Below are 13,320 nucleotides of genomic sequence, written 5' to 3' on the forward strand. Positions count from 1 at the left end.
CACCCCAGTTGAAGTCGTGCAAAAGGGGGCGGAAAACATACACACCACGTGTGAAGTAGGGTCTCATGTTTGAGGGAACTCAGCAAAGCATATGAGGTCCCCTGACTTCATCATCAGGAGGGAAGTGTGTTTGTGCTGAGCACCATTGAAAGGGCTTTGGAAGAGGGGACTTGCATGTCTAGGTGACAGTGTGACCCTGGAACTATCCATGGCCTTGTTAGATGGCATGCTGCGCTTGGGGCTTGCTTTCTGTTGAGAGGAAAAGAACCTGCTAAACTAGCTTCTTGCTGAGCTGGGGCAAGAAGCGATCCTTTGGGGCCACCGTGAATGGGTTTCTTCCCAGTGGGTCCCAAAGGAGCTGTGTCATCAAGACTTTTAGGATCCTTTGTAGAATTCAGATTTGGGCAAGCAAAAGTTTATATAAATTCAGGCTTCTTTTTACAAGTTTTCTCAGACTGAGTACTTAAGTTACTTTTTGAAACATTTCTAATTTGTGTGCTGCTGGCATTAAACGTTATGAAGAAAGTATTGCTCATTCTTGATATAAAAGTAGGATGACTATTACTTGCCAGTTCCAGATCAAGCAACGAGGTAGAAGCAGTGCCTTGTTAGCTTAATCTAATGTTGGAAACTTGTGGAGAACTGCTTAGAAATTTCAGGTATTCTTATTTTGGTGAACTAGGGGAAAAAAATACCTTACTTTTATAATTTAACCTTTTTTCCTTAACGGCCTAGTACCTATATATCAAGAAATAAGGAATACAGACATGAAATACAAAAATAGAGTACGAAGTAGGATATCAAATCTTAAAGATGCTAAGAATCCAAATTTAAGGAAAAACGTACTGTGTGGAAATATTCCTCCTGACTTATTTGCTAGGATGACAGCAGAGGTGAGTATATGTGAAAATAATGTTTCCATGATGTGACTACATGATGCCAAGTAAAAGTCTGTCTGAATGATGAAGTACTATATAAATACTACATTTATAATAAATCCTTATCAGCTATTCTGATGTTTATGTGTGTAACGTACTAGACAAATATGTAAGGTGATCGAATCAGTTGGTATCAGTACTTTGTTGCTTACACAACTGTCTCATGATCTTTGGTTGATTGCCTTAAATCGTTGTCAAAAAGCAAAAGTGTTTTTACTTACTTTGGATTCACATGAAATTGAACATTTGAGTATCTAGTTGCAAGCAGACTTTGTAACTTCTGAGTTCTTTTCATGGTTAAACCCCATAAAACTGGTCACATCATATCGACTATTCCTAAATTTTAGGGAATGATGGAAAAAAAATTCAGAGCTTGCTATTTATAGACATAGCTGTTCATACTCTGCACTCTCATTATTTTATTATGCATCCAAGAGAATGAATTTGTCTCTATAGCTAATACAAATTGTTATATTTTTAAAATTTATTTTTTAAAAAACCTCATTAAAATAACTTGAAACTTTAAATTAGAGACCAGAGTGTAATGATCGTCTATATATCCATCACCCACGCTTCAGATATTTTCAAGAGTTTGTCACCCTTTTCACCTATCCCTTTTTTCTTTTTTCTTCTTTTCCCTTGAGACATTGTATCTTTTTAGTTTATAAACCTGCGAGAGATAACCTTTAAAAATATAACTTTCTACATTGTCATCACTACATCCAACAAAGCTAACAATAATTCCTAATTTATATTCATATTTTCCTGATTGTACATTACTTTCTGTCAGGATCCACATCAACATATTGCCTTTAGTTTGGTTTCTAAAGATTCTGTATATATGCATTTAAATCCATAGCAGTCTCTTCTCTTACCCCTGCCCCCTTTTTTCCTTCATGACACTGACCTGTTGAGGAAACCAGTTTATTTCTTCTGTATCCCACGGTATGGATTTTCTTTTTCTCCCTCATGATGTTATTTAAGTTTTCTGTAAACTGGAAACTAGCTCTCTAGGCTTGATTACACACAAATCCCGCTGTTTTCCCCACAAAGACTTGGTAACTGGTGATTTTTGCTCCGTGTTGCACCACATCAGGAGATGCACAGCGTCTTACTGCTTTGGACTGTTAGCACGCTGAGATGGGTCAGTGGGTTTGGATGCGGACAGTCCGATGCTCCCGTTGTAAAGTTCTCCTTTGACCTTTCGTCTCACGTGTTCGTTCACTGATGCTCCTTGCCTGAATTGGTTATTTTATTAGCAGTTGCAAAATAGTGACTTCTAAAGTTGTCACTCCCTTCACATCTTTAGCTAGATTTCTTTGACAAAGAAGCACTTTCCCTTATAAGCTCAGGCACTTAGTTACTCTTTTGGGTTGGATAGGAAAGGCAGGTAAATGTGGAACTGTTGCCCTTTAGTTAGCAGTTTATCAGAATGAGGAGTTGGTGCCGTAGTAATGGCCACTGTGGGCTTTTGTTTCTGTTTTTGCATCCTTGTGCTCTCCTTTTTCAGTATCATCATGGATTTGTGACCTTTTTATTTACCCAGTGGGGATTGATTCTGTACAGTAATTTATTTTGATGGCTGAAGAAACTGTCCTATCCTTGGCTAATGGGAGCTCCTTCGTCTTAGCCCCTCTGTCTGTTTGACTCGACTGCAAGAGTCTTTGGAGGCTTCCGTGCTTCTCTGGCACAAAAAGATGACCTTAGCTTATCCTGTGCATTTCTTGACTCAAAATGGGAACCGAAGATTCCTCCAAAGGTCCCCGGTTCCTTTTTGGGGAGGGCGATGGTAGAGACCATAATCTGGATACCAGAGGTGCTCATTGCTAACAGGATTGTTACGTTGTTTATAAACCTTTAAACAGTAATCTCATTTTCACATACAAACTTATAAGTATTTGAAGAAATTTTAAAAGGAAGCAAATTTACAAGTTCTATGAGGAGAAATACTAATTTTTCACTTTTAAAACTTTAGAAGGTGATTTTTGTTCTATTATAATTAAGCTAATTGAACATAAAAAGCAGTCAGGATATATATAGAAGGTGCCTATAACTGAGTGGTATTGCCACCTCCTTGACAGGAAATGGCTAGTGATGAACTCAAAGAGATGCGGAAAAACTTGACCAAAGAAGCCATCAGAGAGCATCAGATGGCCAAGACGGGTGGAACCCAGACTGACTTATTTACATGTGGCAAATGTAAAAAGAAGAATTGTACTTACACACAGGTTTGTGATTGTTTATAGATTCTTATTTTCATATTAAGAATGTTTGAGGGTATTATGCTAAGTCAGGTAGGACAGAAAGACAAATACTATGAGTCACTTATATGCAGAATCTAAAAACAAAGGAAATGGATAAACCAAAAATGTTTGAAACACTCAGATACAGAGAGCAAACTGGTGATTGTTGGAGAAGAGGGGTGGAGGGGTGCATGAAATAGGTGAAGCGGATGAAGAGGTACAAACCTCTAGGTATAAAATAAGTACAAGGATGTGGTAACATACAGCATGAAGAGTACAGTCAGTAATGTACTAACTTTGTATAGTGACAGGGTAACTAGACCTATTCAGATCATTTCATAATGTATAAAAATGTCTAATCACTTGTACACCTGAAACTAATCACAAAATTGTATGTCAGTTATAATTCAATTAAAAATAACTAAATGGAATGCTTGCAACTCTTGTTTCAAAGCAAGTAGTAAAGATAATTACCGGTACTTTGATATTTCTCAAGAGGAGATGTGGTCTTTTCAGTGTAAGAATGCTCTTTTAAAAAAAAATGTTTATTTTGAGAGAGAGCATGCACGTGCACAAGCAGCAGGGAGAGGCAGAGAGAGAGGGAGGGACAGACAGAGAATCGCAAGCGGGCTGCATGCTCTGTGGAGCCTGACAGGGGGCTGGATCTCCTGACTGTGAGATCATGACCTGAGCTGAAATCAAGAGTCAGACGCTCAACCACCTAAGCCACCCAAGCGCCCCAGAAATGCTTTCTGAATACTAACAGATTTCACTTACTTGAAAATAAGCTGATATATTTATACTTTCATGGAAATTGTTACTGTGAACGCTATATGAATTAAAGAAAATTAATAAAACACATTATAGGATTTAATAAAATGCCCATATTCTTTTTCTAAGAGTCGAGCAGTTGATTATTGGTTGGCATATAATCAGGTTATAATTCTTTTTATTTGGCAGGATCATACAATTTAAGGAAAGTTCTTTATTCTTCCTCACTTGGAGCATGGCTACTTTTAGCTTAACTGCTTTCCAGACACCGATTCCTTTTCTGCCACATATTGATGACTTTTATCTTCAAATAGAATGTGACTAACCCTTTTTGTTCTTGAACAAAAGAGCTGTGAAAAGAGCCACATAATTATTTTTGTTGTATATGTGTGTGAAAATGGTTTATCAAACTATCATTAATTTCATTTGTCAAGAAGGTATTTTTGTGCTGTGTCTGTAATCTACTAAATTCAAAGTTTTCCCGTTAGAGAATAACTTAACAGTTAATGTTTCAGGGTAATAGATTTAGGGAATTGAATTTTCTGATTGACAGAAAATTAAGCTGTTAAGAAAGTAATATTACTAAACTCTGTAAGTTACAGAAAAGATCCTTTAGTTAGTTTGTTCTTTAACTTTTAGAGGATATTCTGTTCTCAAGGTTAAAAATTCAAAAGGTACAAAAGATTAAGCGTAGAAAGTTCCCTTCCCACTTTCGCCTGCAGCTACTTGGTCCCACCTCCCTGGAGGTAAACCAGGATTACTCATTAGTTGTGTGGCTTTCTATGTGTTTTATGCGTGCATATACAAATAAGAATATATTTTTGTTTTCCATTTTATTTTGTGTGTGTGTGTGTGTGTGTGTGTGTGTGTGTGTGTGTGTGTGTGTGTTTTGGTTGGTTCGTTGGTTTATTTTGTAATCTCTACACCCAACGCAGGGCTCTAGCTCACGACCTTGAGATTGAGAGTCATATGCTCTTCCGACTGGGCTGTTCAGGTGTCCCTGTTTTCCCATTTCGTAGAAATGTGGTAGCACACTACATAAACTTCTGTCTCTTAGTTTTTTAGCACTCCATGTTCAGATATGCTCTACTTAACCAATCTAAAGTCCTCTACCTTTTTGAAGTCTTTCATTTAATCATAGTTATATATCTGATATTTCAGTATTTTATTCTGTGAAAGTATTACTACTGATAGTCACTAAAATACATTAACAAATGAAAATGGCTTCAGAAATATCTGAGTTTGGATTGCTGTGTTTTCTTTCAAAACGTGTAGAAAAATCTCAGCAATGAAAATTCTATCCTGAAAATGCTGCATAGTAGGAAGTATTAAGTGTAAATAGAAAGGTATTTAAAATAGAATAAAAAAATTCTGTCAGTAGATCTAAAACTTCCCAAGTTGTCAGAGTAACAGATATGAAAGACTTAAGTTTGACTCTTGGGTTAACATGTATCTACCAGGAGACCAAATTTTTTCCAGAGAGCAAGAAGTTCCTCATACTTTTAGGGCCCCAGTTTAGGAAGTATTTAGATATAAATACATGAGAATACTTCAGAAGGATTTTTCAAGGCATTTTTTATCTTAAAGCCTTAAGTAAACAGAATGCTATTCTTTTGAGAATGCCTCTTCTTTATCTTCCTTTGGGCTTTTGAGTTAAAAATCATGTTGATAGTTTACAGGTATTGTGAGCTGCTCATCCTTGAAGTGGTAACATACTGGATTTCATCATCCCACATTCAATTTAAATATACGTTATTCAGAATACAGTATTTAGGTTCTTGACTTCATCCATTTTCCTTATCTCCCCTATACTTAAACCTAAGAATAACTTTAAAAAAAATTTTTTTTTTTTTAACATTTATTTTATTTTTGAGACAGAGAGACAGAGCATGAATGGGGGAGCGTCAGAGAGAGGGAGACACAGAATCTGAAACAGGCTCCAGGCTCTGAGCTGTCAGCACAGAGCCCGACGCAGGGCTCAAACTCACGGACCGCGAGATCATGACCTGAGCCGAAGTTGGCCGCTTAACCGACTGAGCCTCCCAGGCGCCCCTAACTTTTTTTTTTTAATGTTCATTCATTTTTGAGAGAGAGCCAGATCTTGAGTGGGGGAGGGGCAAAAAAAGACAGAGACACAGAATCTGAAGCAGCACAGAGCCAGACACAGGGCTCAAACTCATGAACCGCGAGATCATGACCTGTGCCGAAGTCGGACGCTTAACCAACTGAGCCACCCAGGCACCCCACCTAAGAATAACTTCTAACTTTAATAATGTATTGTCAGCTTCATTCAGGAATGCTCACTTGAAAGAGATAATCTTCTGTCTTTGGAACCTTGGTTTCAGGAATTCTCTTAAGTGGAAAACTTCAGAAGTCTGTTATGTTGCTAAAATTTTTAAAAATCATATTAGCTTATTATTTTTTTTCCCTGAGTCCTCTTTTTAATTAAAAATTTTTGGTGGTGGTAAAATACACATAACCTAAAATTGAGCCTCTTAACCATTTTTAAGTATACAGTTGAATAGTAGTGCATTCATAATATTGTGCCAATCTCCAGGATTCTTTTTCTTTTGTAAAACTGAAACTCAATACCCATTAAAGAGTAACTGTACATTTCCCTAACTCGTGGCAACCACCAGTCTCCAAATTTGGCTACTCTAGGTAGTCAGAAGGATAAATGGAATAATACAGTATTTGTTCTTTTCTGTCTCTGGCTTATTTCTGATATCTATTCTAAGATAGTAATTAGAAACACAAATAAAGGTCTGTGTGCAGAGCAACATCACTAATCATCAGGGAAATGCAAATTAAAACCATATAATATTCATAAATGGTCATCCATATTATAGCATCTATCAGAATTTCCTTCCTTTTAAAAGCTGGATAGTAATCATGGAATGTATATATCACATTTTGTTTATCCACTCATCTGCTGGTGGACATCTGCTTCCACCTTTTGGGCTATATTGTGAATAATGCTGCTATGGACTTCTGTTGTACAATACCTCTTTGACACCCTGCTTCCCATTCTTTTGAGTGTGTTAGGAGTGAGATTTCTGGATTACATGGTCATATTAGCCTTTTAAAGCAATGTAAAGTACCTATTCATAGAAAAATTGGAAAACACAGGAAAATATGAACAAGAAATTTATTTTTTTTTTTAATTTTTTTTTTCAACGTTTATTTATTTTTGGGACAGACAGAGACAGAGCATGAACAGGGGAGGGGCAGAGAGAGAGGGAGACACAGAATCGGAAACAGGCTCCAGGCTCTGAGCTGTCAGCCCAGAGCCCGACGCGGGGCTCGAACTCACGGACTGCGAGATTGTGACCTGGCTGAAGTCGGACGCTTAACCGACTGCGCCACCCAGGCGCCCCTGAACAAGAAATTTAAAATCACCCATTAATCTGTGCTCTCAGAACAGTGGTCAGTATTTTGGTACCTGCAGTATTTTGTGAATTTTTTCTTATCTAGTTGCAGCCAATCATTTTAGATACAGTTGACCCTCGAGCAACACAGGTTTGAACTGCGTGAGTTCCCTTCTACACAAAGTTTTTTCAGTAAATATATATCCAGTGTTGAAAATTTATTTTCCTTATGATTTTCTTAGTCACATTTTCTTTTCTGTAGTTTGCTTTAAGAATTTAGTATATAGGGGGTGCTTGGGTGCCTCAGTTTTGTCTGACTCTTGATCTCGGCCCAGGTCATGATCTCATGGTTCGTAAGATAAAGCCCCATGTGGGCTCTGGGCTGACAGCGCGGAGGCTGCTTGGGATTCTCTCTCCTGCTCTCTCTTTCCCTCCCCCGCACGTGAACACACATGTGCTTGCACTCTCTCAAAGTAAATAAACATTAAAAAAAAAAAAGAATTTAGTATATAGTATGTACAACACACAAAGTATGTGTTAATTGATAGTTTCTGTTATTGGTAAGTAAGGCTTCTGGTCACTAGTAGGTTATTAGCGGTTACGTTTTTGGGGGAGTCAGATGTGGATGTTCAACTGCATGAAGAGTCGGCAGTCTTAACCCCCACATTGTTTAAGGGAGGAATGTACTTCTTTTCACTTAGCTACTGTAAAACATAAGCCTTTTCCTTTAATTATTTGAAAAAAAAATACAAAACCTGGGTAAACATCTTAATAGCTATATAATGTTCCATCAGATAGGTATGCTCTTATTATTTCCCTGTTGGATATTTAACGTGTTTCTAGTGTTTGTGCTGTTGTAAAATTACACTCTTCAAACATTCCTGTATGCAAATTTCCAACCCCCCAACTTTATGAGGAATTGGCATATAATTTTATGTATTTAAACTGTACAGTGTGATGATCTTATACACATATACATCGTGGAATTATGACCAAGATCAAGATGATTAACATATTCATTACCTAGTTCACTCTTCCTTCCCTCCTCCCTCCTGCCCTCCCTCCGTCTCTCCCTCCTTCCCTCCCTTCCTTCCTTCCTTCCTTCCTTCCTTCCTTCCTTCCTTCCTTCCTTCCTGCCTTCCTTCCTTCCTTCCAATGAGAATGCTTTAGATCTACTCTAACTATAGTCACCGTGCTGTACATTAGATCCTCAGAAACTTACGTTTTATAACTGAAATTTATACCCCTTGACCTATATCGCTCCATTTCCCTCTTCTCCCAGCTCTTGGCAACCACCTTCTATTCTCTGTTCCTATGAAATCATTTTTTCTTTTTTAAGATGCTGCATATAAGTGATACCATACAGTATTTCTCTTTCTCTGTTTGGTGTATTTTATTTAGCGTGCCTTCCAGGTCCATCTATGTTGTCTCAAATGGCAGGATTTCCTTTTTAATGGCTGAATAATATTCCATTGTGTATATATATGCCACCTTTCTTTATCCATTCTTCCATTGAAGGACATTTAGGTTGTAGCTTGGCTATTGTAAATAATACTGCAGTGAACGTGGGTGTGTAGATACGTCTTTGAGATACATATTTCATTTCCTTTGGATATATACATAGAATGGGATTGCTGGATCATGTGGTAGGGTTTTTCTTTTCTTTTTTCTTTTTTTTAAAGTCAAGTCTACCCCTAATATAGGGCTTGATCTCACAACCCTGAGATTGAGAGTTGCATGCTCTACCAACTGAGCCAGCCAGACACTCCTACAGTAGTTGAAGTTTTAATATTTTGAGGAACTGCCATCCTGTTTTCCATAATGGTTGTACCAGTTTACATTTCTACCAACAGGGATCCCTTTTCTCTACATCCTTAGTCTTTTTTTTTTTTTTTTTTAATATTTATTTATTTTTGAGACAGAGAGAGACAGCATGAACGGGGGAGGGTCAGAAGGAGAGGGAGACACAGAATCCGAAGCAGGCTCCAGGCTCTGAGCCGTCAGCACAGAGCCCGATGCAGGGCTCGAACTCACGGACTGCGAGATCATGACCTGAGCTGAAGTCGGACGCTTAACCGACTGAGCCACCCAGGCGCCCCAGTCTTTTTGATATTAGCCATTCTAAATGGCTGAAGTGACATAAAGTGATGTATCCTTGTGGTTTTAATTTGTATTTCCCTAATGATTAGTGATGTTGATCTGTACACAGGTCTTTATTTGTGTTTCTAGTTACTATCTTAGGTCAGATACCAAGTTCTTAGGTCATAGAGAGTGGATATTTAAGGCTCTTACCTTGTTGCTGCCTCACTTTTAGAAAGGTGGTGGCAGTTTATATTTTTTAGAATGAAACATTTATAATTTTTACATCTCTGCTAATTTATAAGACAAAACTGATGTATCTTTTAAGTGATGATGAAATTTTTCTATATTCGGATTTATGAAAAATATAATGTGTGACTTAGATGATTTCCACTTATCTGGGAGAAATTAAACATGAAAAGACAAATATGGAATGATTTAGAAAAATGGAAGTTTTGAAATATGTGTCCTTTTGGCATTTATTTCGCTTACCTGAACTTGTTTCAGGCTCTTAAACATTTTATTGTGGTACTATTGTGGTTATTGTATCTCCTAATATAGAATGTTCTTATTGAGATTGGACTTCTTACAGTATTGTAAAAAGTAATATTTTTCGCTTGATTTTGCTGTAGGTACAAACTCGTAGTGCTGATGAACCAATGACAACATTTGTTGTCTGCAATGAATGTGGAAATCGATGGAAGGTATGGCACTTTCTTATATTCATATTTTACCCATTTATAATAGATTTCTTCACATCGTTTTATTAGACTACCTAGCTATCTAGATATATATATACGCTCATGCTGTTCAGTGTTATGCAAGTCAATGACGAACTATTTGTAAAGGAATATACTATACTATACTATACTCTTAGAAATTAAGAATGTTAATTTTCCTGCCTAAATATTGTTTTGGTGCAGGAATAACAGGATTGAATCTTAAATGTGCAATTACTGTGTCATAGTCCTGTGTATACTATATTCATTCAGTTGCTTCCACTGTTGTACTTCCAGAAAATCTGTACTTGAGTATTACCTGTCCTCATGGATTTGTGATTCTGGGAAGATTACTTTACCTTGTTGAAATCCATTTGCCCGATGGTTTTAGTGTTTAAGAATTAACAGATGAGCACTGCCATGGTTTTGGTAGGCTTTTCACTGAGCCTTCTTATCACCTACATACTCCTGAATTAGCCCCACATAGGCAAGCTTATGTTTAAGTGATCCCTTCTTGAGTGATTTTTGTGAGCCACAGAAATGTAATTTAAACGTGAGGGAAGATTTACACATCACTTCTGAGACCAAATAGAGATAAGGATTTCAGTTTGTTTGGTTGGAGAGCTCACCTGGTAGGAGTATAGTCTTTGGAGCTAAACAAGTTTTGAAGTCCTTTGTTGCTTGTCTTTTTAGTGTATTGTAGTTTTACGTCCTGTTAAGTGTAAGTAATATCTACATCATAGGCTGTGGTGAAGAGTACAGATAATATATTTAAAGTGCCTGATAATTGTTGGTATTCCAGAAATGCTGGTTGTATTTATTAGTTTTTGAGAAAGCTTGTTTGATGCTTTTTTTTTTTTTTTAAAGCTATACTTAGCTTTAGACCTTTTGCTCTAATGCTTAAATTATTCCCGTAAGTTAAAGCATTTCCTGAAAATCAGAGGTGAATTAAAAGTAGACAGGTGGGAGTATTCTCCACAAATATGGTATAGGATTTGGGCCCTAGACATTATTTTAGGGGTTGAAGTTTTTACATTGGTTGAAGAGAGGGACATTCATTATTTTCAGTCCTGTTGAGCAAGTCTGGCTTTTCCAGATAGCTCTTTGGTTTACTTTGCATAATGGATGATGATGATGATGGTTACTATTACTGTGCACATTGCAGTTTGTTTTGAATACAGGCTGCGTGCAACATAGCTGTGACATAGTACCTGCTGGATTTTAGGAGAGTTCAATTTAGTGTAGAACGGTGATGCATAGATAGGGTGGCTTACTCTAGAAGTGTAAGTTTAAAATGAACTTTTGTTTTGGAATTATTTTTTTTAACCTAAAAACATTAAGAAGGGCACTTAATAAAAAATATTTTATACTATTTCTTCAGTTATATATTCCTACTGATTCTAAGTTGGAAAAGTCAAACACATAGGATAGGTGACTATTCATGTCTGAGAAATACAGCGTCTTTTTCAAAAATGCCTCTTTCTTCAGCAGTGTAAGGTGTATACTGTGTTAAATGGGGGTGGGGTATACACTCCATTGTCTGTATTTAAAGGTCTCATGAAATACTTCTCTTTTTTTTTTGGCAGTTCTGTTGAGTTGGAAGAAATGGCAAAATGCCTGGACCATTAAATGGATTTTCTAATTAGCTTTAAAACTAGGCCATCTAGTTTTCCTGCAAATCAGATTTTTAAAGTAACATACATCCCTTGGGTTAGTCTTGGTTTTTGACATAGCATTCCTTCCTTAAATGCCTTCTGTAGTATCAGATCATTAGGGAGACCACATAATAATTATATGGTATCTGTTTCAAAACATTTTTTTTTTCATTTTGGTAGTAAGTTGATATTAAACTTTTGGCAGTTTATTTTTACCTTTTTTTTTCCTTTTAAAAGGAAAACGTACCTTAACTTTTTTACAGTCCAAAACATACACTGTAGAAATGTTATTCTTCTCAGTTAATACATAAATGGAAATTGCGTTTTTTCCCCATATTGGCACATACCTGCAAATAGCAAAGGAGAAGAAGAGGTAATATAAGCTTATCAGATGTGTGTGTATTCAGATAATACTTGACCAGCTTATCTAAATTGTACATAATATTTGAACTAGCCTATGAGATTGAACTTAATTATTATGTTCACAAGTCTGGGATAATTAGATATTATTTTGCATTTGTAACTAACCGTGATAATCATTTCTTGTAATTTCTTGTACATGTTTATGACTTGTTCTTAATAGATTTTACTTTTGGAAACATGACTTGACTTTGTTGAAATCAGTTTGGTTTTGTTGTTTATTTACCTGTTTGACTTTGTAGTGTATTTTGGTTTTGCGGAACACTGTTGTAGTTGAGTAGGTTTTTCAAAAATCCCAGCAAAGGCAAAGAATGAAATCTTCTGACCATTTTCCCCTCATAGGAAGACATACCTGGGAAGAAAATGTTAGTGTTTTAGTGCAGTATAGTTACTGTAAACAGTTTATGACTTGATTTTGATTTGGAAATCTTTACTGACCAAGGATTAAGTTTAAGGACTATATATATAAATCATTAAAGCTGTGGTCTTTCCATATGGAGGTTGATAGAAAATACTTTTGTCCTGAGTCCAATTTTTCGACTCTTTTTCTGTCACACAATGAATGAGGTTGTTCAACAAACTGAATTATATGGGCTGTAATGCAACTGGTTTTACAGTACAGGTCTTAGAATTAAATTTTTTTTTAAGTGCGTACCGTTTGTTTTGTTAGGAATAAGCAAAAATGATTTCCACGTAGATTCCTTAGGGTACACTTGCTCTAGCACATCTGAGAGGCCACTTTTACAAAGCCCCCATTTTTATCACGCTAAATCGATATTCTATCAGACTCCTGTAGAAAGACTTCAGTATATGCTTTGCACTCCCCTTTGCTCCCTTTTCCCACTTTTTAAATGCAAATCAATTTGATGTAACACAGAAGACAACATTAAAGGTCCACGTTGGGGCCCCATGTGTGAGCATTGACCCACTGGTACTGTCCTGTCTCTCCTTTGTCAGTTCTCAGATTAACCTTTATCACTTGAAAAATAAAGTGCATTTTTGGAAGAATAAAACTAAAATAGTACCACTTTTAAATTAAGTGATCCATTTTTAAATTTGTAATCCAATAAAGTTTCTTGTTATTAAACATGTATCACATTTTGTCATTTTATTTAGACATGGACACT

At 36.5% G+C, this 13,320-nt stretch overlaps 1 protein-coding gene across 1 annotated transcript in view; it reads left to right on the forward strand.

The window, feature by feature from the left end:
* The window catches only part of TCEA1 (transcription elongation factor A1), a 42,887-nt gene extending 29,601 nt beyond the window's left edge, over window positions 1-13,286 (forward strand). Inside the window, exons 7-10 of the mRNA XM_025923049.2 lie at window positions 739-893; window positions 3,020-3,166; window positions 10,032-10,103; window positions 11,705-13,286. Coding sequence (XP_025778834.1) covers window positions 739-893; window positions 3,020-3,166; window positions 10,032-10,103; window positions 11,705-11,713 — 383 coding nt within the window. The 3' untranslated portion in view covers window positions 11,714-13,286. The remainder of the gene's footprint in view (window positions 1-738; window positions 894-3,019; window positions 3,167-10,031; window positions 10,104-11,704) is intronic.
* The last annotated feature ends 34 nt before the right edge of the window (window positions 13,287-13,320 follow it).

This window comes from Puma concolor, chromosome F2 (assembly GCF_028749965.1).
Source record: "Puma concolor isolate L17-30 chromosome F2, mPumCon1.1.hap2, whole genome shotgun sequence".
NCBI classification, from domain to species: Eukaryota; Metazoa; Chordata; class Mammalia; order Carnivora; family Felidae; genus Puma; species Puma concolor.